This window comes from Astyanax mexicanus, chromosome 7 (assembly GCF_023375975.1).
Source record: "Astyanax mexicanus isolate ESR-SI-001 chromosome 7, AstMex3_surface, whole genome shotgun sequence".
Taxonomy (NCBI): Eukaryota; Metazoa; Chordata; class Actinopteri; order Characiformes; family Acestrorhamphidae; genus Astyanax; species Astyanax mexicanus.
In genome coordinates this window covers 9,937,681-9,964,119 of record NC_064414.1, presented here as the reverse complement: position 1 = coordinate 9,964,119, position 26,439 = coordinate 9,937,681, and the positions used below count along the sequence as shown (strand labels likewise).

General features: G+C 38.1%; 1 protein-coding gene across 6 annotated transcripts; it reads left to right on the top strand.

Annotated features, from left to right (window-relative positions):
• Positions 1–624: 624 nt before the first annotated feature.
• kif15 (kinesin family member 15) lies at positions 625–26,439 on the top strand. Of its 6 annotated transcripts, none has more exons than XM_015605416.3 (35): positions 625–779; positions 2,304–2,340; positions 2,545–2,728; positions 3,919–3,995; positions 4,096–4,133; positions 4,227–4,324; positions 4,943–5,122; positions 5,871–6,080; positions 6,770–6,895; positions 7,004–7,126; positions 8,372–8,513; positions 8,616–8,698; positions 9,758–9,967; positions 10,095–10,281; positions 10,832–10,973; positions 11,187–11,328; positions 11,730–11,912; positions 12,235–12,363; positions 12,492–12,597; positions 12,878–13,043; positions 13,130–13,280; positions 14,176–14,261; positions 14,384–14,462; positions 15,168–15,254; positions 16,577–16,681; positions 17,579–17,701; positions 17,889–18,035; positions 18,187–18,267; positions 20,209–20,373; positions 20,501–20,604; positions 20,707–20,770; positions 20,880–20,917; positions 21,038–21,170; positions 24,572–24,703; positions 25,436–26,439. In XM_015605416.3, the coding sequence occupies exons 1-35, from the start codon at positions 746–748 to the stop codon at positions 25,469–25,471; spliced, it is 4,128 nt and encodes a 1,375-aa protein (XP_015460902.2). In that variant the 5' UTR covers positions 625–745; the 3' UTR covers positions 25,472–26,439. The 6 variants fall into 6 exon arrangements, with proteins under 6 accessions (XP_015460902.2, XP_049337030.1, XP_007247622.2 ...); XM_049481073.1 differs by having other exon boundaries at positions 20,880–20,918; positions 21,024–21,170; XM_007247560.4 differs by having other exon boundaries at positions 2,542–2,728.

Here is a 26,439-nt window from a genome sequence, read left to right as displayed (position 1 = left end):
TTTATTTATTTATTATAGAATTATTATATAATTATTTAAATGGGTCTTTAATTTTTTGTATTTTATTTTTTGCTTTTGAAGCACTTTTTCATTTTATATATTAAATAAAGGCATACATTACATACGTTAATTTACTAGAAAAACATGAATTAAAACATGTATTGTTACACAATGTTTTATATGAAAAAACTGTTCACATTCAGGAGTCGGCTCCCGTTATTCAGTTTCGAGAGTCGGTTCCTAGAGCCGTCGAAGTATGCTACCCATTGATACGTGCTTCCTAAATGCACTGTGCATGCGCTGACCTATAGTTTTTTTATGTAATAAATCTTTGGGTTTTTTGTGCATTAAACAACATGGACTTACTGTCATTGCACAAAAGTGCAAATGAAAATTTATAATAATAAATACAATAATAATGATATATTAAAAAAAGTAGTTTGTAATGACCTCTCACTGCCACAACTACACAAACGGTACAATGATACAGTGATTTATGCTCTCCAAAGATTTACATAGACTTTCACAGAGAGCATGCTCTAATATGGTGCTAGCATTTTAAAGTTAAATATACTACTAGGGTAGCAAGGTTTGACAAGGTAGCACAATTCGACAGAACACCGGATGGTTCCTCCGGTGCTGCGGGAGGCGCTGCTGCGCTGAAAACCCGCTGCCTTCTACAAAAACCCGCCGCGCCAATTTTGAAGTGTTTTGATGCGGAGCTGGAGCTTTTTCACATTTAAAAATGTCACATAACAACATGAACCCCAGAGGAAAAGGTATTTTACCGTCGTTACTGCTGTTATAAGAGCGCGGGGAACGCTTTATAAGCGCTGTTTTACTGATAATACTGATTATAATGGCTAATAACAGAGCTAGCGTTAGCTATAGGTTAAAGTTCTGAGGTCTGAGTCGTGACTAGCTCAACTAAAGCTAAAGGCTAACTAAATGGCTTAGCTTTACTAACTAACTACTTTTAGTAGTTAACTACTTTAACTAATCCAGCATAGCGATTAACGCCAGTTAATTTTAAATAACCGTAATTACATTTATTTTGAATGTTTAAATGTCTGTATAGGTCGAGTGTAGACAGTATAACAGTGTTTACAGGTTTGGCAGTTTAGACTGTTAGCGAGCTAAACTAATAAAGCAGCAGTTTATTTTGTTTGTGTTTATGTTTAACAGTTAAATTTAGCTTCCCTGTAACAAATCTCCACTTCACTTACATTTAGGTTAGTTTGCCAAGTAGCTAACTAACAAATAGTCAGGTTAATTTAATTCCGAGCATGCCAGAATTGTGGTCACAGCTGGTGGAGTTTTTTTGTTGTTGCGAATAATACACTTGCTAACACTTTGCTCTACTGAAGAAGATACTGTTCATGTGTATTATAAGCTGACATTGGGTGTACATACAGTACCAGTCAAAATGTGGACACATCTCTTCTCATTCAGTGTGTTTTGTTTCTTTTCTACGTTGTAAATATAATATTAAAGCTGTTAAATCTAAACAAAAAGTGTTTAACCAACCAGAATATGTTTAATCCTTCAGATTCTTCCAAGTAGCACATTTAGCTTTTAGGTCAGATCTGCACACTCTTGGTATTTTAATCTCAGTGTCTTCATGAGCTAGAGTCACATGGAATAGTTTTCTCAGAGTCTTGAAGGAGTTCCATAAGGTGCTGAACAATAGTTGCTGCTTTTCCTTCACGCTGTGAAGCTCCACCTCATCCCAAATCACCACCTCAAATCATCAGGTTTAGATCAGGGGATTGTGAGGGGAAATTTGTTTTTTTACTCTTTATTACGCAGTTCTATATGTGTCCCTTAATTGCTATCATGTCTTAAATATGAATCTACAATGTAGAAAAAATTAAAGAAAGAACTGAAGAAAAACACGGAATAAGAAGGTGTGTTTGAACTTTTGGCTGGTACTTTTAATCATAGGATATATATTTTTTAATCCTTCTTGGAGGACAAAAAAATTGTTCAGCTGCAATTAAATACACCAAAGGTCACTGCATATTTACTGTAGATAATGTATTGGTATAGAACTTATATTTTGCACTGTAAATTTGACCTTAATTTCCTATTGATGTACAGTTAATGGGCCTCATTCATGTATTGTGAGCAGAATAAATTTGCCTGTGATTTGTTCGTACAAGTGCAAGCAAAATATACACCTGATCTTGACCACATCTAACCTATGCAGAATGCCTGAAATACATTAGAATCGCCATTTCTCTTATTTTTGACAAACTATCAGGACTATCAGTCTGTTTTTCTCCTCTTTTTTAACCATACAGGGTCTGGGGACACAACCCTGCCTCTCCAATCCAACAGGTTTGTTCTTTTAAATAGTCTTTGCTAACTAATCCCCATTTATATGCACTACTGTCCAAAATGTGGTTGCAGAAAAATGATAATTCTAATGTATTATCTTATATTATTTAGATCTTCAATTTGTTTTAAATGATCATTTAATATAAAATGACAGAGTCTACTAATCTGACACGTCCTCTGTGTTTCTTTATGTCGTTACAGCAGTGATGGAGATGCCATTAAAGTGTATGTGCGTGTCAGACCTCTGACCCATGGTACTGGTTTAACCACAGACAGTGATCCGAGTTTGTGTCTAACGGTGACCTCGCCTCACACCGTCCGTCTGCACTCAAAACCTGAGCCACGAACCTTCACCTACGATCATGTGGCTGACATGAACACCACTCAGGTGAGCTTTGAAACTGGGGACTGTGAACAGGGTCCGTGACGAAAGACTATTAATATACGAATAATTATAGGCACTGTTTTTGCTATATTACTCCTACATTCTATACAAACATATTTGACTTGCCGCTGGTCAAAAGGGCAACTTTTGATAAATTTGCTTCTTGTCACAGAACTCACGTGCAGATATTTATATATATGTATACATACATTTTTTAAATAATTATTTTACTGAAACATGGCTTTAATCAGATTTTTTTTATTTATATTAAATTGCCAAACTTACATTATTGTTAGTTAAATAAGACTGTAAGAACAAGGCACATCTGTAACTGTAAAATAGCATAATTTCACTACACTGTGCACCTGTACTCAGATGAAATGACAATAAAAGCCTCTTGACTTGACTTACTTTGCTGTCAAAGTTTTTCGAAAGTTAAGTTCAGTTTCACCAGCCACAACCAGGCCTGATTACTGCCAAACAAATGTAAAACCTTTTTAAAGATGTGTGTCTTGTTCCATCTGGTGTAAAGCTAACACGTATTTTCAGAAAAAGAACATAATACTTACAGTCCAACATGGTGGTGTAGGTGTAATTGATGGAACCATAAATTCTGCTCTCTAGCAGAAATCCTAAAGGAGAATGTCCAGTCGTCAATTTGTGACCTTAAACTCAGGCTTAACTGGGTGCTGCAGCAGTTCAATGGTCCGAAGCACACCAGCAGGTCTGCCTCTTAATGGCTTGAAAAAAATAATAATAATAAGGTTTTGCAATGGCTTACCCAAATTCTGACTAAGATGCTGTGGCATTATGTTCATGCTCGTAAATCCTCCATTGTGTCTGAATTAAAACAATACTGTAAAATAAAGTGGGCCAAAATTCCTCCACATAGATGTGAAAAACTCATTGCCAGTATCAGTAAAGCTTGACTGTAGTTGTTGCTGCCAAGAGTGTCACAACCAGGTTATTAGGTTTGGGAGCAAACACTCTTTTACACAGGGCTAGATTCGTTTGAATAGCTTTTTTCCCCTCAATTAATAAATATCATACTATAACTTCCTGCTTTTTATATTTACTCTGATTATATTGGTCTGATATTAAAATGTGTGTGTTAATCTGCTAAATACAATGTAATGTATATTACAAGAAGTTGCCTAATAATTATTCTCCTATTGCTTTTATCTGTTTTGCAGGAATCTGTGTTTTCAAGTGTTGCTAAGAACATTGTGGAATCATGTATGAACGGTTATAATGGCACCATCTTCGCATAGTGAGTCTTTCTCCACTGTTTTTGCTCTATATTCAGAATAAGTGTGTTCTTCGTGTTTTCTGCATCCTGACTTTTTGCTGCATTTTTTTATTTACTGCAGTGGGCAGACTGGCTCTGGGAAGACCTTCACTATGTTGGGTTGGTCATTTACATTGATGAGATGTTTCTTCTACGTATGGCAGACATTCCTGTCCTCCATCAGATATGTTAATTTATTGTGTGTGTTTGTAGGTCCGAACGAGCTAAATGATTTCTCAGATGATCTTCGTGGCGTTATCCCTCGCAGCTTTGAATATTTGTTCTTTCTCATCAACAGAGAAGTGGAGAAGGTAAGTATAGCACAGTGGGCCCCCTCTATTTATATGCACTTTGTCTGTTCTGCATGTCAGTGGATGGTTGTTGATTTAGTCACTAGGGATTCCACAGTCATCCCTTAGTGTCCTGAAGTCCTGTCAGTCTGTCAGCCTGATTTTATCTGCAGGTTTGACACATTCTGCCACAATGCCTAGAGACGTCACCACTGATTTATTAATAGCTTTTTATGCCATACCTCAAGTTTGCTCTGAACAATAGGTCACCCAGAAACAAACCTACAGTCTTTCTTCTTTTTCTATGTTTGCTTCTGAGGGCACAAAACTGCTAGATGTAACCATGATTGACAGATTCTTTGACCCTCTTCCCCAATGACCTATGAGTTTGCGTAGTGTTACCAGTGTCCCTTGTGAGACATGGCCCAAATTTATAGTATGATGAGTGCTTAATCTGATATAGTGAACATCGTGAGTGGAAAAAATATCATGTAGTCTGAGCTTGGCATTAGTGGCAGTACTTCACCCTCCCAGCAGTGGTGAGGTCCTGAATAGTAAGGAAACTGGGAAATACTAAAATTGGAGAAGAAAGTGTTTAAATGAAGAAACTGTTTAATATGTCTGTCTGTCTGTCTGTAGTCTTCAGGTGCTAAGAGCTTCCTGTGTAAGTGCTCTTTCATAGAGATCTACAACGAGCAAATCTTCGACCTGCTGGACAGCGCTTCGGCCAGCCTGTTCCTGCGGGAGGACATTAAGAAGGGCGTCTTTGTGGAGGGAGCTGTGGAGAAATACGCAGCCTCGGCTGCCGAAGCCTACCAGGTCAGAAACCAGGAGGGGATAATAATTTAGCAGTGGCTATGTTTTTAAATAACCCATAAAAAATAGCTTATTACCTGGGGAAAAAATTACAAATTAAAGTTCATTATATTTCAATACATTTCAATAATTTCAAAAATAAATATAAATGCAGTGCAAAAATAGTCAACATGAAAACACTTAAACCTAATTACTTAATTGATGTTGACAGAATGACTAATGTGATTCTTATTATCACGGTAAAGAGAAATATATGTATTAACAGTAATTTTAATACATATAAGTATATATTTTACAGTGCTTGTTTCAATGTGCCTGGTTCTTACAGCCTGTATACAGGAACAAAGCTGCAGAAACTAAATTTCTTGTTTTGTAATGTTGTAATGTAATCAGCTTATTAGCATACAGTGCATTTTTATTAATTCTACCACTTTTTATCCACACTGACAGCAATATTGCCTGTTTATTTTTGAATGTGTCACTGCTTGACAGAATAATGCTCATTTACAGGTCACTTTTAAAAGCACAGTAACAAAACAGCCTGTTTGAATAATATTGAATAATAACTATTTTCAGGTTTGAATTTAGTGGTCACAAATGATGATCAAAATATTATACATATAAATTTACAACATTAAAATTTTGGTTTAATTTGCTGGGGAATTAATGTGATATAAATAGAATGAATGTCAGTACTGGTTAATGACTAATAATCAATAATTGGTGATAAATAATCTGTCACATGCTGCAGGTGTTGTCCATGGGATGGCGTAACCGGCGCGTGGCTTCCACGTCGATGAACCGAGAGTCGTCCCGCTCTCATGCTGTTTTCACCATGACACTGGAGTCCAAAGAAAGCGGACAGGGAGTGGTAAACATCAGGACGTCCCAGCTCAACCTGGTTGATCTGGCCGGGTCAGAGAGGCAGAGAGACACACAAGCTGAGGGATCACGGCTAAAGGTATGTGCTTGGCAGAATTGGGATTGCTAGTTTTCTTGTATGTGATTGATTTGATTATAGTTCAAATTATTGTTCAATTAAAAGTGATTTCAGCCTGTTTGTTACCTGTAGTGTTTTATTATGTCACAATTGCTGCGTCCTGAAGCCTTCTTTCCACTAGTCAAAATACTGAAGAAGCTTAAAGAACCTGCCTAAAATTTCCCTTAAATCGATTTGCAGCAGAGATGCACCAAGTCTTTTAAAGATTTTGGAGTGACATCACTGTGGACACACCCATATAGCACAGGAGCACTTGTTTGTTTTATGAATGAATTATTTCTTTATTCATTTATTTGACCTGTCTTGACTTTTAAAAAAAAAATGTGTAGAAGTAATGCAACTTTACAAAATCCCCAAACTGTTCAATAAATATACTGATTTACAGTCGGAATAATCTTGTGCATCAAATGAACTTGAGCACCCTCTGTGTTTTCTGTAGTGTATTACACTCTGTAGACTAAGTCTGTGGATAATAAAACTACTGTATTCTGTTTTCAGCTTCAATGAATAGTTGTAGTTCCTGTAAAATAATGCTCTGTTCTGTTTTCACAATCATACATAATCTGTTCAATTTTCATGTTCATATGTTAATTGATATGTTCATATATATAGATTTTTATATGCTAAATTGTTTCCTGTCTGTTCTGCAGGAGGCCAGTAGCATCAACCGCTCCTTGATGTGTCTGGGTCAGGTAATAATGGCCCTGATGGACGTGTCCAATGGTAGAAGCCGCCACATCTGCTACAGAGACTCCAAACTAACCTTTCTGCTGAGGGTCAGTCACAAATGTTTTTTGTTTGTGTGGGAATAGAGTTTTAGATAAGTCTGTAAGCCCTTATTTTTCTGGACTTTTTTTAAATTCAAAGTTTGTGGTTATTTTCAGGACTCTCTGGGAGGAAACGCTAAAACCTACATCATAGCCAATGTCCACCCAGGCTCCAAATGCTTTGGGGAGACGCTCTCCACCCTGCAGTTCGCTCAGAGAGCCAAACTCATCAAAAACAAGGTACCGCGTAGAATAGAGCTTAGAAAATCTTAATTTTCTATTTATGAACTGGGTGATATGGCAATACTGATACTGGTATCGGGTATTTGCCTGATACCATGCTCATTTAATCTACTTGTAGTTGTAAACAAGACTCCGATACCAATATGTGATAGTGTTTGTAGTGTCTAATGCATATCTAGTGCATTAACCAATAGCAAACTTGTTTTCAGCAACTCCATCGCTCATATCTGAACAATATGTCTATTCAGCCCTAGATCTTTTTTTTCTCTTTTTTCAAAGCATCATTTAAATTGCTTGTTTGGAAAAGTAAAAAAAAAAGTTAATATAATGGGAAACAAAATTAAAAATGAACAAATGAAATGCAGTACCACGTAATGCTCTTGATTGCATAGTTATAGGTAGGTATCGGCATCACAAAACAATGTGTATTTCTACATAGGGCTGGGGGGAACTTTTTAATTAATAGCTGCATTTCGATTTGGACGTTGACTATGTTGAAATGATTCACAATTGGCAAAAAAAATTATCAGACCTGCCAATATTTGTGTAATATATGCATATATTGTGTAGTATGCTTTTACGATTCCATGTTCTCTAGCAAGCTTCTCATTGATGTTGCATTTCCCTCATATTGTCCCCAGTTTGTTGAGAGTGTGTTCATGGCCACTCACACTGGTATTTTTGTATTAATTATTTAATTTAATTGAAAAACTGCTTTTTTTCAAGTAAATGGTATGTGTCAATGAGCCTATTTAAATAGTGAGATTCATTATGACTAATTACAGATACTTTGCTTCTTTTTTTTTTTTTTTTAAGTACCAAGTAATCATGCAATGAAGAAAAATAATTTCTTATCTTTTGAGTTGTACTCACACTTTGCTGTAAAGAAAAGGGTACCTGTGCATTCCTATTAAAATTTCATGATATTTATAGACATTTTCACAATACAAAATATTTTTGTTGTGCTATGACGGCAGATAAAATGCATCAGCAGTGTCAGATTCTTAAAATCTGTTATCTGTGATTATTGCTTATTTGCTGCACATCATCCAATAGACATTTTGTTTTACACTTTTTGTAAAGAAATGTAAAGTTGGGTCAATGATCTTGGGTCAGACACTAATGATATCCTCTATATACTTAATAAAGCATACTCTCCACAATAAAAATATATAACATGATGCATTAAAATTCCATCCTCTTGATGTTGAGTGTTTTAGTGTGTCTTTCCATTTTTTTCAGGCTATGATAAATGAAGACACTCAGGGTAACGTGAAGCAGCTTCAGGCTGAAGTGAAAAAACTAAAGGAGCAGTTGGCGAATGCTTTGTCTTCGCGGCACAACATAAACGAACTGGCTCCTGGAGGTCCTCAGCCACACACAGGTAAGTGTTCTACGTGAAGCACTGAAGACTGCACAGCACCACATTACATTATAAGACAATGGTTCAGCTCTGTCTAAAACAACTATCTTATTGTTTGTCCAGCTCCAACTGAAACTGAGCTGCCGTATAAAGCTCGCTTTCTTCAGGCAGTACGACTCTGGAAGAAACGTGAGGATGAGAAAAAGGTGATGTGATTACAGATATGTTTAGTTTAATTGAATTTAGATTTTTTTTTTATCTCTTTATTGTTTTTTTCAAAAGCATAATGTTAAGAAGGCAAATACCAGTGTTCAAAAACAATCTGAATGTGTACTATGTGTAGTAGAGTTTAAATTCTCTGCTCAAGCCGGGGTTGGGCATAAATGCTATGGCATGATGATGAAGATAATTATATAGCAAAGATCAGATCTTACTGTGATTAAAAAAGCTGCACAAGTTGGTGCTGGTCTGTGCAGTGAACACACTCCTTCACTCTTCCCCATTACAATTGACCTGCAGTGCTGTGTTTTGCCTACTAATAAACTATACCATGATTACACACATCATCCTTGTACCCTTTTTTGCTGATGGTTAGGCCAGGTTAGATTTAACGCACTACTTTTTAAAAAATGTTTTGTTCAAATCTGTTTATGGGTCGGACTCGGACCAAACCTGCTCAGGCTCGAGTAGGGTCGAGATGTATTTTTATTATTTTTTTGGCCTGATCTGAACTGTAATGTGTTTTTTTTTATTTTATTTTTTTTTATAAATATATATTTATTTATGTATAATACGTCATCCGCTTTACCATTTGCCCAGCACTGTCAGCAGTATGTGTGTTAGTGCAGGACATCTTTCATTATAGACAATTTATGGAATATGTAAACTTTTCTTTAAAATTAGATTTCTGAGTACCCGGTGTACAAATTGTTTTGTAACTTGACAAAGCTAAGTTTCTTTGTTATCCAAAGGGGACAAGCGTGGGGTGTTGAAGCTTTTCATTTAATTTATCTTAGTAAATTAAACCATGGAGTACTAGTACCAGCAGAGACATATCCTATCTTTAATTCAAAGTGTGTTCTATGTACAAAGAGGCAAGAAGAGCAAAAAACAAAGCTTTTATTGCAGGTGGTGTTTCCATTACTGTGGGCAATTAAGTATTTATTTCAGTTCCACTGGGCATTTGAACAGAGACACCTCCGTCTAGCCTAATATATGGCGTTAAGTGGGACTAGCTAGCTCTAACCGTTGTTTTGATGATGCAGGCTCTGCAGGAGAAGGTGTCCCGGATGGAGGAGGCGTGGGCACAGAAGGAGAAGTTCATCCAGTCTAACCGAATGATTCTGAAGTTCAGGGATGACCGAATTGCACGGCTAAAGCAAGAGCTGGAGGCAGGACAGCAAGCCGGACCACAGCGGCAGGACCAGACGTTGATCGAGCAGCTGCTGCAGGAGATCCGTCTGCTCCGGGATCAGGTCCTAAATTTAAACAAATCTGTATTCATTTTTCATATGCGGTTTAGTGGTGGACAGTACAGTAGTATTTTATAAATGATGTCAGCATACACTCATTAACCTATGAAACTACCTTTTTCACGCTCAGGTGGAGCACCATCCCCGCATGATGTGGTACGCAGCAGAGAACTGCAGCCTAAGAGACGAGGTTCGCACACTGCGAGCTTTGGAGTCTGTAAAAAGTGCTCAGCAGGTTGTGTCTCAGTCTGCAGCTGAGCTGGAGCAGGAATTTCAGGAGCTAATGAAGGTGGAGGAGCCTACAGAGGCTGCAGGAGGTGAGGGAATGAGACTTTCAATACAAAATAAATCAAGGGGTTGAAAAATATCTCCAGATTCATACTGGACTCAAATTATATGGCTGGACAATAATTTGATATTGATATTTATCATGATAAATTTATCATGATATTTATATTACACGCATTATGCTGGTAACTGCATGCCAGTTTTCTGACATTAATAAGAAGACCCAAGAAACATACTGATATAATTTACATATCTTATCAAACAACCGAACTTCCTACTTAATAACTTCTAGCCAGCACAATATCATGTCTTGAACTCGACACTGTACACATTCGACTGGATTAAAAACTATCCAGTGTAAGAGTGTTATGAGACTGTAATAACACACTGCAGTTTCTTACTGGTTTAAACCACTCCATAATTAATTATTATCTGTCCATAAACACTATGCACATTACAGATTTATATTGGATAAAAAAATACTATATACTGACTAGCATCGTAATAACAGTTTAAAAGTTGTAATTTTGTATATTTTTTCATTTGAATTTTCATTCTGTTTGCTTTTATATGCGACAGCTTCATCAACCTATTCCACCCCTGTCACCATGGAAACTTTGTCCTCCGTTTCCGTTGAGAGGCTGAAGGCCCAGTTGCTGCAGAAACAGTCTGAGCTCACTTCCACAGCACAAGCGTTTGAAGAGTACAAACAGATGAGCAAGTAAGCACAAACACTTTACAGATCTTATGGTTTTTTAGTTTTACTCTGTAAGTAAGCTCAATATCCTCCACAGATGCGATCTGGTTTAGTTAACAGTCCAAGCTGTATTAACCCCTGTACTTAGAGCTGTAGAAACCACTCTTCTGCCTTTGTGATGTTGATGTTAAGTTGTCTGAGATTTTAAACCCCAACCATGCTGCCTGTTCTCTCCAGGAAGCAGCTGCTGGAGCTGGAGTCTGAGAAACGCTACCTGGACAAATCAAACAAGCACCTGGAGAATATTCTGGAAGCCACTAAAGCTCACACCAAGCAGGAAGTGTGTCAGCTCAATAAAATTCACGCAGAAACAATTAAGGTAAACAAACACGAGGCCAAAGGAACATTTTTACTTACTGATTTATGAAAGATGTAAAAGTTTAGTGTCTCAAGTTTCTTCTGTTAACTATATGCACATCATAGCTCCAGTGTAAAACAAATAATAGAATCTTATACCCTTCCAGTTAGCAACATACTAAATGCATATCTTAATGCACTCTTACCACAAACTGTGGATGTGTTTAGTAATCTATAATAGAGTTATGTGCCACTGTGATGACTTCTTTAAACAGCAGCACTATGTTTTGGCTGATTGACTACACATCGAAATTAAGGTTGTGTAAGCTGAATTTTAAAATATACATGAAGAGAAAACTGAAATCTATCAACAGCTGTAAATGAAAGTCAATGTGTTCATGCTTTTCATCCCCTTTTCCCCAGATCTTGACGACCCCGACTAAAGCCTATAACCTGCGGAGTCGTCTGGTGCCACTGTCCAGCCCAGAGCATCTGAATGGCCACTTGGAAGAGGGTGAGCTGGAGGATATTCACTCTGAACAGCCTCCGCCAGAGATGAGTGAACTGGCCTGTGAGGCTCTCACTGAAGAGCTGAAGCAGATGCAGGTGAGTTCAGACACATATTTGAATTTTTTTATTTATATAGCGGCATGAATCTCTCTAGTTTTTCTCTGCAGTAGGGGTGTGACGGTATGCCGAAGTTACAAAGTACAGCACAAGTTTCTATTTAAAACAATTTCATGTCAATAATTTGTCTGCATGTTGGACAGAGGTCACTAATAAGCAGACCGTGTCATTTTAGATATTATTATTTTGGACATTAGTAGGGCAGCTTCCTTCTTTGTGATGTTAGTTGGGTGGTGTTTGTGTGTTATAGTGTGAATAATTATTTTAAAGCCCTTTTTGTGACTTCTCTTGTAAATGTTAGGATCAGATCAATCGGCTAAAGGGGCAGTTAGACGAGGAGGGAGCCAAAAACATAAAGCTCCTTCAGCAAATCAGCAAGCTGGAAGAGCAGGTCTGCACGTCGACGGAGCGGTCTGCTCGCAGAGAGGAGGTAAGACTGGGTATAATGCTGCAGCACTGAGGATATGTAATGTTTTAGTTATTATTAGAACACTTGTTTGCAATTTACTTGATTTACAGTATTTTATGGCTGCATTTATAAGTAAATTCTCTCTTCAGGACTTCAGTTCAGAGCGCAGTTCTCTGATGGAGGAACAGCAAAAGCTGCAGGAGAAGATTAGCGCTTTAGAACAGCAGCTCACTGAGGAGAGGACTGCAGCAGAGGGTCAGTGTACTTCTGGTTCACTTACTTACTGGTTACAGTCCACTAGCCCACTGTTTGAGTGTAGTATCTGAGAAGGTGTCCAATACACCTACACAATTCTTATCCCATGTCCCATGACATTTGGCATTTCTGTGTATATTGCAGCATTGACCAGTAGTATTTAAGACGTACTGATGTGGTCTCTGGCACTGTATGAATTTACTGTTATCTAGAGCAAGAATAATAGGTACATATTTAATATGTGTTTCTAGAGATTTTACTGGTGTGGTGTTTTTCACAGTGCTGCGCAGTGAGGTGCGTGACCTGCGGCTGGTCCTAAAGTCGTCTGATAAAGAGCTGGAGGCGGTGCGAAAGGAACAGGACGAGAGACAGATGGAGCAGGAGAAGGAGAACACGCAGCTCTCCAGCAGCTTAATCAGCACACAGCTACAGCTGGATAAAGTCCGGTTAGTGCGCTCATCGTTTACTGCAATGTGGGTAGTTTTAATATAAGACTCACTGCAGTGTTCATTAACTTTTTTTTTTGTGTCAGGCTGGAGTGGGAGCAGCTGCAGGAGCAGCAGCGTATGCTGCAGGACTCGTTTGACACGCTGCAGGCTGAGTACAAGTTTGAGGCTGATCAGTACAGCCAGCAGCTGGAGGAGAAAATCAGACAGCATAGAGAACAGCAAGCCCAGATCACTGTAAGAAACCATCATTCTCACTTTCTTGTGTTGTCTTGTCGTTTCCCTTCTGTTACATTCTGTTATTTTACATTAGCATTTTATTGCCCTGTTCCCTTTCCTCTATTTTTCACTTTTTAATGTTTTTTTTATATATATATCATGTTCTGTTAGGTTGTTCACTTTCCTTTATTTGTCTCTATTTCATTTTGTTTTGGTAAAAGAAATTGTATATTGGTAGAGGAATTTCTATCCAAGAATTAAAAAAAAGCCTAAAGCCTAAAATTAAACTTGTCACCCAATGATTGCATCTTGCTTGACATAAAGCATATAACAATCACTACTGTTATACTTAGGCCAAATGTTTGCTCTACAGATGGTACAGTCATAACTGCTTTTAAAAGGTTGCATTAGGCATTCTGAAACTATGAATCTTAATCTTGTCTGAAAAATGGCTCAGCACTGCTCTCCTGGAACTGTCTGGTGCGTTTGCACGCCCATACTGACGTACTAAAGACCCAGACTTGAGTAAAAGTACTTCATATAAGTACTCTGTCAAAAAAATGACTTGCTTAGAAGTTGAAGTGTTTAGCTTCACACTTCAGTGAAAGTACTAATGTATTCAAATGTATTTTTTTATGTTATTTTACTTAATACAGTATTGCAAATGGTTTAATTTATAACTCTCCCGCAGCTTTCTGAGATCCAGTATTTTGTGCACTTTTTCCAAACAGGCTTTTAGAATAGATGACACGGCGCATGCCTTGCATTTGCAGATAAATAGTTTTTTCTACCGTTATTCAGGCTCAAAGTAGCTCCACACTTCATTTGTAGTCCAGATCTCCTCTCCTGTTCTTCTAATTTCTGTAGAGTGTGACTCTCCTCTCTAACAGTGCTGAGTTTGTGTGGTTTGTAGGAGCTGATGAATTCTCTTCAGGCTGAGAGGGAGATGAGCAGCAGTCTGAGGTCTCAGCTGAAAGCAGACAGAGAGAGCACCTCCAAGTGAGTTCATCTCAATCATTCAGAGCCAACCTGCAAACTCTCTGACTCTGACAGAGATGAAGTGCTTTAATGAGTTAACAGGTGAATTAATTCTGTCTAATGATGTGCTGCTGTTATCACAGAGAGTTACTACAGTCTATGGAGGAGAATGCTGTGCTGAAGAAGCAGATTCTGTACCTCACTACAGAAAACCATCAGCAGGTGTGTGTGTCTATAGGTCTGGAAGTTAATGCTGCATTAAAAGCCAGTTTGTGCTTGTGTGTTGGATCTGTTACATATCCTACACATACCCTACCTGCAGATGCATATCCTATTCTGTAGACAATACTGTATAGCCTGACATGCTCCTCCCCAGAAATGTTTCTCTGCATTGTAAAAAGAAAAAATGTACCATGTTTTGCTACAAACCAAAAAGCAGCAATGATTGCAACCATCCTATCAATGTTCAACTTAAACCAATGTAGATGGTTGTTTAGTCTAGAGCTGCACAATATATCGTTTCAGCATGGTTATTGCAATGTGCATGTGTACAAAATAACCCCACAATTTTAAACCTTTTTTACTTGCCTGATATATAAGAAAAAAACTAATATTAATGAAGCTATATCTACGTAACATAAATTTAAATATGAATTTATGAATGCATATGTATAAGACAGAAGCCTATTCATGAATGATACCTATGAGTACTATGAATTAATTTAAATCCAAATTCCACAGTGTATATATTTTTAATATCGCAATATATATGACAGAACAACAAAATATCGCACTGACTGTTTTTACATCATACAGCCGTAGTTTAGTGTTATTTTTATGTTTTGTGTCTCTCTAGGTTTTAATTTTTTTCTGATTGTAAGCCCTGAAAACCTATGCTTTTTCATTGTTGCTGTCTCCCGTTTTCAGGTGGAGAACATCAGAGTTCTTCAGCAGGACGTGAACATTGCCACTGCCTCGGTGTCCAGCCTCGAGCAGAAAATAGAGCAGGACAAAGTAAGAGGACCTCATATTTTCTCTTTTCATCATAGTAGAAGTAAAACAGCAGTATAAGTAAAATAACAGTATTAAATGATGTTCATGGTAGTAAGTAGCAGTGGTGGTAACTAGAGATGGATCGATCAGTGTTTTTGGGACCGACTAACTTTCTGTTCCATCAGCCAATTGTCGTGGCTGATCGGCATGCCACATTAATGCCTCATAGATGCCAGGTAAACTTTGCAAAGCTTCCCCTTTTTATGGTGATCTGTAAGGAAATATATTTTAATCCTAAGCTGACCGTAAATAAACAGAAGCACTTTTCTCTCCAAAAATTAATGTTTTTTTAGTAGGGCTCACTGTAAGAGCTGAAAGATGTGGTGTGGAGAGTTGTATTATCCAGTTAGTGGGGTAAAAAACTCTAGACTGACTAAGCTGAGCCTGTCCCCTTGATTGACTGCTAACGTGTGTGGCTGCAGCAGTTCTCTATCTCCAGAGTTTTGTCTAGTTGTTGGATTAGGAACTGAAGCTTTCTATGACTAAGCAGCTCAAACCATGAGCAACACAGAAATATTGAACAGCAGCTGCGACTTCACACACACAAAAGCCTCGCTAACATAGAAACAGCGCCTCTTATCCACGAAATAGAAGCTGAAAATGGCAAAATATGGATTTTAGAACTGTAGAACTATAGATCACAGTGAGGTTGATTAAAAATCTTAAAATTATGATTGACTACATCTGTTGCTTCATTTGAATTCAAAAACATCACGGATACGCCCACACGGCGAGCTGAGAGATCCGGTGTTCTGTCGAGTTGTGCTACCCTGTCAAACTGTTTTACCCTTTTGTGTTTATTTAAAGGTAAAAATAAAAAAGCACAATATTAAAGCATGTTTCCAGTAGAAGTTCATGTACTTTCTGTTTTTGTACATTTTTAGGTAATATTTTTTGTATTATTAATATTATTAAGTGCCATTACACTTTGACAGTGTAATGACAGTGAGTCCAGGTTATTAAATGCACAAAAAAATAAATAAAATACTAGAAAAACTGAATTATTATAAAACACAGGAGAAATAATGAAAAAAAAATATATATATATATGTAGGTCAGCGCACGCACATATCCATGGGTAGGATAACTCGACACAACACCTGGCATGGCATAATGCTTTGAAAAAAAAAAAAAACGTTCAGTGAGTCCTTGTCCTGATGCGGCCCAGCCTCACCCAGACTCTACCTCCAGCGGGCCCCCAGATAAAATTAGTTTGAGACCACTGATTCATAGAAATAGTAATTGTGTGTGTTGCTGTGTCTGTGTGTGTGTATGTTTTCTAGACTGTGGTGCTGGATCTGATGAAGCAGACTCGTGATCTGAGGTCTGAGCTGGGAGAGAAAGAACAGAGTCTGTCCCTGCTCACCGCTGACTTCAGTGACATCACCGTGAGTCAGATTTTGTGGCATTGTTTATTTCCTTTGTTCTAAGTGATTCAGTGCCTGTGCTTTACGGCACTATTTAATATTCAGAACTATATGCCTGTATGATGTCTGTTTTGTGAAATTAATTTAAACACATTTAGGGTCCGTTTCTTCGACATGGATTAAGCCAAGTTGTGGACAAAATTATCCATTCATTGTAAAAAAAAATAAATAAACATTGCAAATGCTGTGTAGTCCTGGAATTGGCTTTATCAATGTCTAAGAAAATACCCCATAGACCTTATAATCACAGATATAGGGAGTAGGGGTGGGCGATATGAGCATAAAATAATATTACAATATTTTGTGGTATTTTTGTTAAAACGATACTCTTGGCGATTTGACAGAACACTGAATTCAAAAATATATTTCAATAATATGCTACTGCAACAAAATGAAAATTACATTTTATTATTGCATACAATGTGATAAGGCACACCCCTAACTAAGATATAAACAAATAATACAAGAATTTTATCAGATTTGTAACAGTCAAGTCAGTGATCCAAAATGTCATGATACTAATAATGCAGTCCATACATCTCTCTATATTCAGTATTAAAGTAAAATAAATGATACTGGACAGAAATAATCTGTCTCTAGTAGATATATATAATAGGAAATGAGAACAGTAAAAAAGTAGTACCCTGATGTGATTAATTAGAATTAGAGGTGGGTGATATGGCATGATAGTTCACGATATTCAAAAAAATGTTTTGTGATATTGTGTTCAATACAATTAGGCACACCACTAAACAGGAGTAATGTTTAATATCTCTCCTAAATCCCACATAATTGTGCATGTTGAGGTTTGGTTATGGAGTAATGAAGGCACTAACAGCAACACTGCTGTGTTCACAGGTGAAGTATGCAGCAGTGTGTTCAGAGCGAGAGGAGATGAAGACGCAGATCTCTCACATGAAGATAGAGCTGCAGGATCTGAGAGAAGCTTCCGATAGACGTATCGCATCGGAACGTGTTGAGGTGCGTCACGTCAGTAGCGTAATGTGATTGTGTCAATTTTTTTAAGATATTGTAAGACAAGTTTATGTAGAAGCATAATCAAAACACATTGCCCTGTCCACATGCATTTACACTCTGTTGTCAAATGCATCTTCAGGTTAATCAGAGTCGCATTTGCAGATCCTAAGCACTGCTTGTATTGTTATAGTTGGAGCTGATGCAGGAGGACCTGGCGTATGCTACAGAGGAAGTGGAGAGGCTGAGTAAAGCTCTAGAAGAACAGACTGCGTCTCTGCAGAGAGCTGAAGTTCTGAGCACTGAAAGAGAGACGACTATACACACATTGCAGGAACAGGTATAAAAATATATATGACAAGCACTGCGCTAAATACACTTTATATTTATTTTATTTATTTATTTATTTTTTCAGTTAAAGCCTTTAATGTTTTCATGCTTTTTAATTAATGTTGAACTGGAGGCATCTTAAAGTGTGTTTTTGTTAACAGCTGAAGCAGCGGGAGGAGCAGATGAATGTAAGGAATGAAAGTGTTGTTCTTGCAGCTGCTACACCTAAAACAAACCCACGGGTGAGTTCATCTCTATCTGCATCCATCAGCACTTTTGGGGGCGTCAACATTTTTAACTCTGCATTTAAACTATGGCTGCACAATATATTGTTTCAGCAACGTGTGCAAGCGCAATAGTCACATACATGTATACATATATAATGTGAAAAAAGTGTATTTGATGTTCTTCCTTCAGCCAAATGTTAAGCAATATCAGCACATTAAACATGAAACAAGAAAAGGAGTACTTTGCAGAATTATGGAAAGCATAGGAGGTCAGGTTTGTTCAGTCATCATTAGGAGAGCCCAGGTGATGCAAATTTAAAGGTTTATAAATACTAGTTCTCTAACCTTCTGCCAGAAAAGAAACTGCAGCCTTGGGTTCTTTTAAGCAGCTGCTGAGCAGGAGAAGGATAAAAGACAGCAAAGCCTCTTTATCTTTATGCGATTTGGCAATAATTTTACCTTCAGCTTGCTGAATTTAGTAACATTTAGTAGTAATTTTTAGTTTTGCCTGCTACTGTATGTGTGTACATATAGATCTTGGCAATATGATTATATTTTATCGCATTATATGTTTTTAATTTTGGTACATCCCTAGAATGTATAAAAGGTATCCTAGATTAAATTTGGCCAACATGATTTAACTCCAATACTGGACACACACATTAAGCATAATGGCTTTTTTTTATTTGTTAAAGGTCACCTTCCGCGAAAATCCGATTTTTCTTGTTTTTTGTGGAATACAGTAGGTCTCTCCGAGTTGAATGTGTACACCTGCACATTAAACTGTTTTGCAGCCCCCATTGTCTGCAGGAGCTAAGCAAAGAAATCCCCCCTCCCCCCCTCCGAAAAACGGGTGAATTTTGAATTATCTTTCTGCCTACGTAGGCAGAAACTCACAGACCAGCCCACCTTGGCTCGAGAAACTCCCAGAGGCGGAGCTGAAGCGACGCAACATCACCGCTCATCAGTTAGGAGGTGGGAGGCAGTGAGCGGCAGAGCGGTGGAGGGGCGTCGCAGTGCTCCTAGCCAATCAGAGGAGAGATATTTGCATGCTGTTTGCATGTATGAATATTCATGAGCAAAGCTGGAATCCGGTCATTTTGGACACACCCCTAAAACAGTCCATTAAAAAAGAGCTATACAGAGACACCTGAGCACTTTTTTTTTTACAAAAACGGCTCACATGTCATTCATTCATACTAGAGACCACAACTAGACATTTTAAAATGAAAGAAAAAACGACGGAAGGTGACCTTTAAGATCTTGTTTCAGTTTTTTTATCTTGCAATACATATCACAGAACAACAAAATATTAACAAATTTAATCCAGTTAATCGCAACTACAATACTAGTATATACTTGTATGTTTGAGGGGAGATAAAGGCAATATGGGCCGTAAAAGTATTTTTTATTATTATTATTATTATTTTTTGTAACTTTATTGTGAACATCTCAGCTTGGTTGTAAGAATGAATTAGAACTTAATTCCCTGTGTATAAAAAATCTCAGGAAGTGTTTAGTATTGCACACATGCTCACAATGGGCGGATGACCATTTAAAGGGCCTGGGGGACATATGTAATGGCCAGTATTCAGTAAGTGTACACTGTCCCTTTAAGAGCAGTCTGCCAAGTCCTGCTGGAAAAATCAAAACATTGACCATCAGTAAATTTAGTATTTCATTTGGAAACCAAGGGACCAGAGTCTGGAGGAAGTGCAGTGTTTTACAAAATCTTACAGCACTTCATGCTTCCCTCTGCTCACAAGCTTTATGGAGATGCAGATTTCATTTTCCAGCAGGACTTGGAACACTGACCACACTGCCAAAAGTACCAATTGGTTTTATATAATATTTATTTTTTCCCAATATCTTGCAGCCCTAGTTTAAACAGTATTTTCTTTGCAAAATAATAATGACTGAGTAAAAATAATTGTTTGTCTGTGTGTTTGTGTTCAGACACCATGCACTCCACATAGCTTTAACACACAGCTGTCCCAGGTGCTGGAGAGCCAAGAGAGGGAGCTAGAAAGCAGGCGCTCCTCCATGATGACTATGGAGGTGCTGCTGGCTGAGCTCAGTGCAGAACGCACGGCCAAAAATGAAGAGATCCAGAGACTGAAGGTTAGCATATAAGCACACAAAACCAGATCAATAACTTTTTTTCTTTATTTAAATGTTAATGTGAATTTACAAACAGTGGAATATTATTATGTTATATTACGCTATGCTATGTTATTACGTGGAATAGGTTCAGCTAAATGAGAAGGAGGATGTGCGCATGGAGATCCAGACTCTGCTGGAGCACTTCTACAGCACACAGAACCAGAAGACCCTGAGCAGCAATGCTACAGAGTGAGACATGCTTAGACTCGTTATATTGCCACAAGAAAGCACCAATGTACATCCCCTCATATCTACATGCTTGTTTACTAATATTATCCCATTGTTTTGCAGAAACCTAAAGGAGGCCATCCACCAGTCTGTTCTTCGAGAATTACGAGAAGAGAGAAGTGCCAAGGTGAGGGTGCTAAAAGTCATATCACAGGCTTAATTGGGAGAGAGGAAAAAAACTCTGAGGTTTAGCTGTGATTCATTTACAGTCTGTGTCCCTTTTGTTCTTCTCGTAGAATACTCTGATGCAGCAGCTGGTTGATGCTCAGAACTCGTAAGAGAAAAATCAATCCAATATCTATCAATTTTACCTGTTTAGATATTAGAACGCTACGTGATGTAGAGTGAGGTTTAATTGTATGTGTATGTGTGCGTGTTGGGTTGGATTGGTCAGTCTGCAGAATAAGGAGATAACTCTGGCCCAGTCTCAGACGTGTGTGCAGGAGCTGACCTCTGAGCTCAGGAACCGCTGTCTGGAGCTGCGGGAGCTGAGGCTGAAAGACCAGGAACAGGAAGAGCTCTTAGCAGTGAGTTCATCCAAGCAAAAAGCGGAAACATTACAGTAAAGAATATGCAGTTACAATACCTGTCGTGCAGTGTGGTGTGTGTGTGTTTTTTTCTCCTACATTGTAAATTTTAAGTGGACATTTCATACATATTATACATTAAGTTAGTATAGATCTATGGGCTAAAACATCTTTTTGCACAATAGTAAAAAAAGTATTTTAAAAGTACTGAAATCTCCCTCATCTGCTTACTTTCCACAGACAGTAGGTATAGATCCCTCCATCAGACAAAGTGTGATGGTCAATCCTGCTGTGTACTCTCTCAACCAAAACAAACAAAATGGTTGATTTTCAACTGATTTAGTGGGTGGAGCTCTGGAGGAGATTAATGTGTAATGGGGAGGTGCCCGGGGAGTTCTATGCACATTTCTTTATTCTTATCCAAACGGATGGATGGATGGATGGGTTTTTTCATACTTTGGGTGTTTCTATATAAATGTATTCCCTCTTAGATATTCCTTCATCAGTTCTGAGTGGTTATTATTGTAATGGGAAAGCATTTAGGATTCACAGCAACTCAGCCATGAAACGTTAAACCGCGTGAAATTACAGGGCAAGTGTGGAGTGCTGAGAAGCGTAGTACATCCAACGCTCTGCGGTTAGATCTGTAAAAGGGACCAATCCCATATTAATGCCTATGCAGTTAGAATGGTGTATAGTAAAAACTTTTGTAGGTGTATTGTGTAGATTTTCATTACTTTGATACATTAGCCTGTCTCTGCTAGTTACCGTATTTTTCGGACTATAAGGCGCACCGTATTATAAGGCGCACGATGAGTGAACGGTCTATTTTTAGTGTTAGTCCATACACAAGGCGCACTGGATTATAAGGCGCACTAAATTAAACTTAGCCGCAACGCTCCGACAGACCAAAATATTATGTTGAAGCACAGCAAGTACGTATTACTCCGCGACGCTCCTGACAACGGTAGCCGCAACGCTCCGACAGACCATAATATTATGTTGAAGCACAGCAAGTACGTATTACTCCGCGACGCTCCTGACAACGGTAGCCGCAACGCTCCGACAGACCATAATATTATGTTGAAGCACAGCAAGTACGTATTACTCCGCGACGCTCCTGACAACGGTAGCCGCAACGCTCCGACAGACCATAATATTATGTTGAAGCACAGCAAGTACGTATTACTCCGCGACGCTCCTGACAACGGTAGCCGCAACGCTCCGACAGACCATAATATTATGTTGAAGCACAGCAAGTACCGTATTACTCCGCGAGGCTTCTGACTGTAATAGCGTGTTGTGCCGAATTCGGTGAATAAAACGGTTTTAAAACAGAGATAAAGAATCCGTGTATCATTCGTTCATTTGATATTCAATTGAGAATCAAAATCGGAAAATTAAAAAACCAATTCGTTTTTTCGTTTTTTGAATATAATACCAAAAAACGAATAACGGCTTGTATTTTGTATTTTTATTTGGTTATCCAAACAAAAAATGGAAATTTAAAAAACGGACCAGGAGCCGAATTTGATTTTGATTTTGAACTTGACCCATTTGTGTGCCCCGGAAGTTACTGATTTGTTTATTCTTGGTGGGTTTCTGTTGCGCGGGAGTTCACTGCAGTGTTATCTACACAGTCTGTATTGCTGTAGGCTTTGGATGGAGTTGAGGATGGAGAGTTTTATCTTGTTCAGAGGAACTAAACGCGTTGCAGTGAAAGAAGACGATATGACAACAGAAAATACATGTCTTTTTCGCTTAAGGTCGTGTTGAACACAGAACCTTCTAACACTCATTGCAGAACATCGCTGGATCCCCATTTGCTGCAACGTGCACGAAATCTCTTCATGCGTCTTACCACCTTCAAAAAGATCTTTAATTAGGCCAGAATGTGGTTCCAGTCCGGCCATGCTGCCTACAGCAATACAGACTGTGTAGATAACACTGCAGTGAACTCCCGCGCAACAGAAACCCACCAAGAATAAACAAATCAGTAACTTCCGGGGCACACAAATGGGTCAAGTTCAAAATCAAAATCAAATTCGGCTCCTGGTCCGTTTTTTAAATTTCCAATTTTTGTTTGGATAACCAAATAAAAATACAAAATACAAGCCGTTATTCGTTTTTTGGTATTATATTCAAAAACGAAAAAACGAAAAAACGAATTGTTTTTTTAATTTTCCGATTTTGATTCTCAATTGAATATCAAATGAACGAATGATACACGGATTAAAATACAAGCCGTTATTCGTTTTTTGGTATTATATTCAAAAACGAAAAAACGAATTGGTTTTTTAATTTTCCGATTTTGATTCTCAATTGAATATCAAATGAACGAATGATACACGGATTATAAAGATTGGATAAGTTTCATTTCTGGATGAAGTGATTTCCAGCGCTGTTTGGATATAACTGTGGATTACAGGAGACTGGATTGATGGATTCTCTTTAGTCTGGACGCGTTTTGAAGGTAGGACCTGTGGCTGAGCGCGGGTTTGTGTTCGGGGGGTGGCGGCAGTGACCGGAGAGCCTTTTATTACTGGAAACATGCGCTCTGACGCAGCTCTAATTCATGAAACATACATCCTACAGTAAAAGCACAGTTCTGGAATCCGGAGAGCCAGACGGTTCGAATGGTGTATGACATGACCGCATTCGATGAAATATGGACGAACGATAAATGCAAATATGAGAGTTATGAATTATTAAAATCATAACCAAGGCATATTTCGCCCTAAATGTTTATTTTCTGAAAGGATATTCCGCTAAATAGGCTAAATAGCTCAAAAGCAGAGATTCTAAGCTTTAAAATGGTATATTGGATGTCTATATTGAACCTGTAACTGTTCATAACTATTCAGAAACACAGCCAGTTATGAAATATTAAATATTTCTGGCCCGCCGGTGGGCCAGCGCGTGTTAAGAAGTTAACTTTACTTAGAAGTGGGCGCTAAAAAGAAACAGTTTGTGCTATTACCCCAGAACGGGTGGAAAGGAAAGTTTACCGGCACCTTGTTCTGGCCACGGAGCTACAGTGGAAACTAGCTACCCTGAGCCACAGCCGAGAGGCAGTACGGCAGTCAAAGGTAACCGCGCGCTAGCCCAAGAGGGGGATCTTTTTCTGGCGTGGGTGAGGAATTCTGCACAACAGAGCGCCGTGTACCACATAAAATCGAGGTCAGTAAACACAAGCAAAATCCATACACAAGGCGCACTGCATTATAAGGCGCAATGACGATTTTTGGGAAAAAATAAGTATTTTAAGTGCGCCTTATAGCCCGAAAAATACGGTAACTTTGTTTAGATGTAAGGGGGTAATTAATTGAACATTCAATTCAAGTACAATTAACCGTGATCTGAATGCTGGTCTAATAATTGTCTAAAATTATTGTGGTCAGGAGGTGGAGGTGTTGAGGAAGCAGGTGGACCACCTGGCAGAGGAAAACGGTAAACTGCTCGGCCACCAGAACCACAAACAGAAGATTGAGTACATGGTCCGTCTGAAGAAAGAGATTACTAAACTGCAGGAGGTGAGCTTAACTTGATCATCCTATATACTCTTAAATGTGTGTGTACAAAATCCTGCAAAAAGTATTCAACCCCTATAATGGTGCATTCACACAACAGCAAAGGAAATCCCCACCTTCACTGTTTGGTATCTCTGTGCTAAATAGACAGTGTATAAAGTCGTAGCCATTGTCGACGCATCACTAAAGTGTGTATGAGCACAAAACAAGATGCTGTGAAGAAAGTGGTGATGAGTAATGGGGGCACATTTAGTTTGCTCTCTGTGTGTCTAAAAGTGTCTAAACAAGTCTTAAGCCATACTTACTACATATCAGCCCATGTATACACCAACATATTCCCAGCGTTTAAATACCACATTTAGTGTCTTTAGCATATTGCTAGTAGGCTCTGAAGTTATAAAGAGAGAGGAGGGTCTGATCATGTGACTGGCCAAGGCATTAGATTACAGAGGCAAGGTTTCTCATTACAGCAACACAAAAGAAATACAAAACCTAACTATTAAAAGCAGTAAATACAAAAAAATGTACAAATAACATAAATAATAACAAATGTGAACCGTATTTTACGAACTACAAGGCGCATCGGATTATAAGGATCATTCACAAATTGTCATCTCTATATTGCCTTTTTCGCCTTGTTAAATCTATTACCACTCCCATTATGAGATTTGTCTGTTAGAGTTGACCCTTGCACAGATTGTTACAAACGTGCAACCTTTTCTTTCTTTTTCCCAGGAGAACGAGAAGCTGCGGCAAAAAAACGTGGCCTAATAACCAAACTTCTACCCAGAGTTCATCAGTCGAACCTTTAGCTGAACATTTCAGAAGACTGTAGTGGTGCAGTCAGACTGCAGGAACACTCGCCCTAAACAGCTGATTTCAATCATTTTCAGGTTAACAGTTTTTAATGCAAAGGATCCAAAAACGGACAGCAGGATTTAACCTCCTTGGACAGTGTTAAACTGGTACACTCTGACCTGAACATTAAGACTGAACACAGGGAAATATGAACTGTGTTTTTTTGTCCAGTTGTGTAAGGTGAATGAGTGAGTGTGTGTGAATGTGTTTTAGTTAGTGCATGATAAGGAAATGTGAATGATAAGGAAATGTGATGTCTATAAACATTCAGCACTGTTGATATAATTGTTTGTTCTACTTTTCCTTGCATAAGCAGTAGATTTATGTAAAAACTACTCAGCAATAGACAGGTTTTTTAATGTAAATATTTCAATATTTTCAATATTGAGGCAGCTTAATCATTTTAAACTTGGTCAGTCTGTTAACTTGAAATTCGTCAGCTGGTTTCCAGATTTTTTTTGTGGGTATTACTTGTTTTCTGGGCATAGATTTTAAAAGTGCTGTACTGTTTTCTATGTTTCCATTTCTTTTCTCACATTTATTCACTTTACAAATTATGGTGCAAATACACTATTTAAAAGAAAAAGCTCACGGTTGGTGCAGTTAAAATTAAATGATGTATTCGCTCTTGCTGATGTACTGTAGGAACATGGAACTACCCAAGCGAGTAGAGATTCAAAGGCTGATTTGGGGCTATATTTTAAATATTATTCTCTGACTTGATTCTGTATTTTGTCCATGATCTTTTCTGTCCTACCTGTGCCCCCCCCCCCCCCTTCTCCCCCTCCTGTAAACATTTGTCCTTTAATCTTCTTGTCTGAATACATATGGAAGAGTTTTTTTTTCTCTGATATTTTTGTGAATAAAATCATTTTCCAATC

Bases quoted from the DNA above. Each gene is read 5' to 3' on its own strand.
- kif15 (XM_049481072.1), top strand. From the start codon at position 746: ATGTCACATAACAACATGAACCCCAGAGGAAAAG. The intron at 11,913-12,234 runs GTGAGTTCAGAC...TGTAAATGTTAG, and splicing joins AAGAGCTGAAGCAGATGCAG to GATCAGATCAATCGGCTAAA. The intron at 12,364-12,491 runs GTAAGACTGGGT...TTCTCTCTTCAG, and splicing joins GGTCTGCTCGCAGAGAGGAG to GACTTCAGTTCAGAGCGCAG.